Source organism: Arachis hypogaea, chromosome 9 (assembly GCF_003086295.3).
Source record: "Arachis hypogaea cultivar Tifrunner chromosome 9, arahy.Tifrunner.gnm2.J5K5, whole genome shotgun sequence".
Taxonomy (NCBI): Eukaryota; Viridiplantae; Streptophyta; class Magnoliopsida; order Fabales; family Fabaceae; genus Arachis; species Arachis hypogaea.
Genome location: NC_092044.1, coordinates 10,480,617 through 10,486,099, shown reverse-complemented (window position 1 = coordinate 10,486,099; position 5,483 = coordinate 10,480,617). Strand labels below are relative to the sequence as shown.

At 34.6% G+C, this 5,483-nt stretch overlaps 1 protein-coding gene across 1 annotated transcript; it reads left to right on the top strand.

Moving 5' to 3' along the window:
• Positions 1 to 1,731: 1,731 nt before the first annotated feature.
• LOC112708853 (uncharacterized) lies at positions 1,732 to 4,850 on the top strand. The gene is made up of 6 exons (XM_025760783.1): positions 1,732 to 1,908; positions 2,419 to 2,989; positions 3,089 to 3,374; positions 3,493 to 3,750; positions 4,439 to 4,605; positions 4,699 to 4,850. The coding sequence occupies exons 1-6, from the start codon at positions 1,732 to 1,734 to the stop codon at positions 4,848 to 4,850; spliced, it is 1,611 nt and encodes a 536-aa protein (XP_025616568.1).
• The last annotated feature ends 633 nt before the right edge of the window (positions 4,851 to 5,483 follow it).

Here is a 5,483-nt window from a genome sequence, read left to right as displayed (position 1 = left end):
GATCCACAAACTTTTTAGCTTTTGCTTCTTTAGAGTAAGCTGAGCTTGTCCATTCTCTAGATGTCACCATAGCTCTCAATGTATCCTTTTGAGCCAAAATACTTTCTAAAGCACTGAAATTAGAGGCAAACCAAGTTGGAGCTAGACGAAGGATTTCTCATCCGCCTGTGAACTTTCTCATTAAATACAAGGGATGCAATTATTATAGATATACTTCATAATCATTGAAGCTTGTGACACGGTTTCACTCACTTCTTCTAACTTCCCAATATCCGCAACATCAGATTAACATAATGTGCTGCACAAGGAGACCAATACAATCTAGGAAACTCCGATTCCAACAACCTTCCAGCAACAACGTAATTTGCAGCATTATCCGTCACTACAAGTACAACATTCTCAGGACCAACAAATAACACAACATCCCTAAGAAACTTAAACAAAGCTTCAGTAGTTTTTGAGACATGAGAAGCATTAACTGACTTTAGAAAAATAGTTCCTTTAGGGCAATAAACCAAGATATTAATTAAAGTATGCCTACAACGATCAATCCATCCAACGGCCATGATAGTACATCCAGTTTGTTTCCAAATCTCACGATAATCTTCAACCAATTTACTCAGCAAATATCTGCGAACTCTTCCATAATTTGGCCCTTTATACCTTACACCCATGTTTGCAATAGCATCAATCATCGGTTAATAATAAGCTGAATTAAGTCAATTAACCACATTAAATGGCACAGAGGCATCCATCATCCATCTTGCAATAGCAATATCACACTTCTCCACAATTTCTTTGCTTTGGAGAACACTTTTGATAGTTGGTTGAGCTCCAGGTGTTGCTGCCGATGGAAAAAAAGATTGTAATCCATTGAGTTGTTTTCCTTTTCTAGAGCTAGGTGTTGAGAACCTTGATTTTTGTTGCTGTCACATCTCATTACATTCAATCTCATCAAATTCCTTTTCAACTTCATCACAAGTATTATAACTTTCTGCATATTCTTCTTGAGTTTTCCTTTTCTTGGTTCGAAGATCTTCAATGTTTTGATTAAATTGGCATTTCACTACAGCTGGCACCTTTCAACATGCCTCAATATCTCTGCCTTTTCCAGCCAAATGATGCTTAACACTATTAATTCCTCCACCCCTAAAAAGCTTCTCACAATAAATACATAATAGAACAATTTTTTCTTTATCCGTAACTTGTTTATAATGGCCCCACGCAGGATCAATTTTTCCTCTGTTACTATTTTTTGGGTTCCAATTATTGCATCAGGAGTTGATCCTTTTTCCTGGGAAGTTGGTGTTTCTGATGGTGTATTTGATGAAACCATTCTAAATTCCTAATCAACCAAGACTAAATGACTAATCTCTAGGAATAATATACAACAACAATCTACTAACTACTAAGAATAATATACAATAGCAACCAACATATATAACAGATAATCAACAATAAATAATCTAACAACAATAGATAATCAACAAACTGAACAGAAATCAAACATAAATCAACAATCAAGAGAAATCAAATAGAAATCAACATAGATAATCAATATATATAACAACAATATGTTACAAAAAATTGAATAATCAACAATCTAAATTCTAACAAAAATTCATAATCAACATCATTAATCAATTAATTCTAACTAAAATACTAAATTATTGAAAATTTGAAATACTGAATAACTTAAAAAAAATAAAAATACATACCTGGCTCTGGCTGATGCACCGCCGACAAAGAATAGGGAAACCGGAGGTGACGAGCAGTAGCAATAGCAGGAGGCGACGAGCATTAGCAGTAGGCTGTGGCGATGGACACACAGGTGGCGACGACATTCAAATCTTCGATGGGGGTGGCGCTAGCTGTGGTGGGTGGTGCGGTTGTGAGACTGCAAGCACGGTGAGCCGGGTGAGGTGGCGCTGGCTGAACGGGTCTCTCTCACTCTCTCATACTCTCTGTCTTAGACTCTCAGCTCTCAGGTGGTCTTTCTCATGGGCAAAAGGGAATGGGTTTGGGAAATAGGGAAAGAGGATGGAGGCTCGAGCTAGGGTTTCTTACTTTCAGCTCAGTTTAGTTTTTGTTTTTGTTTTTTTATTTTAATTGAAACGATGTCGTTTCAAGTGAAGAAAAAAAAAAAGAGTTCAAACCGGTTTGGGTTAAATGAAATCGGCCGGTTCACCAGTTTTGATGAAACTCGGCCGATCAAACTGAGTTTTTTCGGTTCGCTTCCTTATCCGGTCAACAATTTCACCTGGACCGGCTCTGTCACGGGTTCATCGGGTTTTCAGTCCTACCGGGTGGTTCGGCTCGATTCTGATAACACTGGGAAAAACTGATCCTGCGTGGGGCCATTGTAAACATGTTGTGGGTAAAGAAAAAACTGTTCTGTTATGTATTTATTGCGAGAAGTGTATTAGGGGTGGAGGAATTAATAGGGTTAACCATTATTTGTCTGGAAAAGGCCAAGATATTGAGGCATGTCAAAAGGTGCCAGCTGTGGTGAGACACCAATTTAATCAAAACATTGAAGATCTTCGAACCAAGAAAAGGAAAACTCAAGAAGAATATGCAGAAAGTTATAATGTTTGTGATGAAGTTGAAAGAGAATTTGATGAGATTGAACGTAATGAGATGCGACAACAACAAAAATCAAGACTTCCAACACCTAGCTCTAGAAAAGAAAAACAACTCAAGGTATTACAATCTTTTTTTCCATCGGCAGTAGCACTTGGAGCTCAACCAACTATCAAAAGTATTCTCCAAAGCAAAGAAATTGTGGAGAAGTGTGATATTCCCATTGCAAGATGGATGATGGATACCTCTGTGCCGTTAAATGCAGTTAATTTAGCTTATTATCAGCCGATGATCGATGCTATTGCAAACATGGGTGCAGGGTATAAAGGGCCAAATTATGGAAGAGTTCCTGGATATTTGTTGAGTAAATTGGTTGAAGATGTAAAGAAGATGATTAAAGATTATCGTGAGATTTGGAAACAAACCGGATGTACTATCATGGCCGATGGATAAACTAATCATTGTAGGCGTACTTTAATTAATTACTTGGTTTATTGCCCTAAAGGAACTGTTTTGCTAAAGTCAGTTGATGCTTCTCATGTCTCAAAAACTGCTGAAGCTTTGTTTAAGTTGCTTAGGGATGTTGTGTTATTTGTTGGTCTTGAGAATGTTGTACATGTAATGATGGATAATGCTGCAAATTATGTTGATACTGGAAGGTTGTTGGAATTGGAGTTTCCTAGATTGTATTGGTCTCCTTGTGCAGCACATTGTGTTAATCTGATGTTGCAGGATATTGGGAAGTTAGAGGAAGTGAGTGAAATTGTGTCACAAGCTTCAATGATTACAAAGTATATATATCTATAATCATTGCCTTCCCTTGTACTTGATGAGAAAGTTCACAGGCAGATGAGAAATACTTCTTCCAGTTCCAACTCAGTTTGCCACTAATTTCATTGGTTTGCAAAGTATTTTGGCTCAAAAGGATGCATTGAGAGCTATGGTGACATCTAGAGAATGGACAAGCTCAGCTTACTCTAAAGAAGCCAAAGCTAAAAAGTTTGTGGATCAAGTCTTAGATTCTAAATTTTGGAATCAATGCACTTATATTGTTAAGCTTACTGAGCCACTTGTTCGTGTATTGCGTATTGTGGATAATGAAGATAGAGCTGTAATGGGTTTCCTTTATCAAGCTATTTATAAGGCTAGGGAAGAGATGCTGAAGAGGTTTCAAAAAAAGAAAGAGGGTTGTTGATCCTTATTTGAAAATTTTAGATACACGTTGGGATTCACAACTTCGAAAAAACCTTCCTACAGCTGGTTATTGGTTAAATCTAGCTTTTTGATTTAACGCTGGAGAATTTGAAAAGCACAAGCAAACAACTTTTGGCCTACTAGATGTCTTTGAGAGATATGCTTACGGTGATGCAGATTTGAATTCTAAATTGACAAGTGAGATGAGAATCTTTAAGAATGCTGCTGGAGACTTTGGAAGACAGTCTGCAATACGTGAGCGAAGTACAGTGATGCCTGATAAATTTTTTATTAAAATTAGTCTTTTATGATTGTGATATGTTTATGAGTTGATTTTTTATGATTGTGATATAGTATTTTCTTTTTATGTTATGATCAATGGTGGGAATCTTATGGATGTGGAGCACCAAACTTGCAAAAGTTAGCAATTCGTGTTTTGAGTCAAACTTGTAGTTCTTCAGGTTGTGAGCATAACTGAAGCATTTTTTAACACATTCACTCAAAGAAAAGGAATCGGTTGGAGCATCAAAAGCTTAATGATCTTGTTTATGTTCATTACAACTTAAGGCTACAACAAAGGTACTTTTTATTATTCTTTCTTGAAGGCATTATTTTAAATTTTTAGTCATAATAAGAATAATCAAGTTAATTGGTAATATAGGAACCGAATGAGAAAGAAAAGTTATGATCCTATTTGTCGTGATGCATTTGAGGATCATTCAAAATGGATAATGGAAGATTCACCACCATTTTCAACTCCTGAAGAAGTTGATGCTTTACGGAATGATCTTGCAAATATGTCTCTTCAATCAGCTTTAGATGATTTGGGTATGTTTTTGTTAGGGATGATTTTGTAATGTTTTAACCAAATGTTTTGCCTTATTATTGATTATGATTTGTGAAACATTATTAAAATGTTAGATCAGTTGAATTTGGAAGATTATCGAGATGATGATGAAGCTAATAATAATTTTGTGAAAAATATAAATCTGAATGAAACCAATCAGAATGTAGCTTCAGATTTGTCAGATAAAGAAAGATATCCAAACTTTGAAGTTACTCCTTGGATATAATCCATGAATTGTTATTTTTATTGTGTTAAATTGAGTTGTTTATGTAATAGTACTAAAAAATTTTATGTTTATTTTCATATTACTTATTTTTAGGATTTGAGACTTAATATTTATTAAAATGTTATTGGAGATATGTTTTTTAAATGTTAATTTTTAAGCTTTTAGTTATTTTATATGTTTTACTTATGTGGGATCGGGTTAACCCGTTGAACGAGTGATTTGCCGATTGAATTAGTGATCCAGTGATCCAATAGTCTGACTGGTTCGATTATCGATTCGATTTTGACAACTATGCATAAAAGTGATGATCAATGGTGATTAAATTATAACAAAGTATCTTTAGTTTTCCTCATTCAAAGTCACCTTAGATTATTTTAACATTTCAAATTTTAATTATTATTTTCGAGATGAACAATGTTTTTATTTAAATGATTTTATCACAGGATTATTAATTATAGAATTGAAAGAAATTTAATTTCAATGGATCCTACGAATAAATATAATAGTTATGTTAACATTTTATCGAATAAAGTATCGTTTTTGTCCTCAACGTTTAGAGTAAGTTCTATTTATATTCCTAACATTTAAATCGTTTTATTTGTATTCTTAATGTTTATAATAGTAATTCAATGT

What these genes read in the sequence shown, in the direction of transcription:
- LOC112708853 (XM_025760783.1), top strand. Translation starts at nt 1,732, where the DNA reads ATGCACCGCCGACAAAGAATAGGGAAACCGGAGGTGACGAGCAGTAGC. An exon ending in GTTGTGAGACTGCAAGCACG is followed by an intron (nt 1,909 to 2,418) that starts GTGAGCCGGGTG and finishes TATTGCGAGAAG; the next exon opens with TGTATTAGGGGTGGAGGAAT. An exon ending in AGGGAAGAGATGCTGAAGAG is followed by an intron (nt 3,751 to 4,438) that starts GTTTCAAAAAAA and finishes TTGGTAATATAG; the next exon opens with GAACCGAATGAGAAAGAAAA.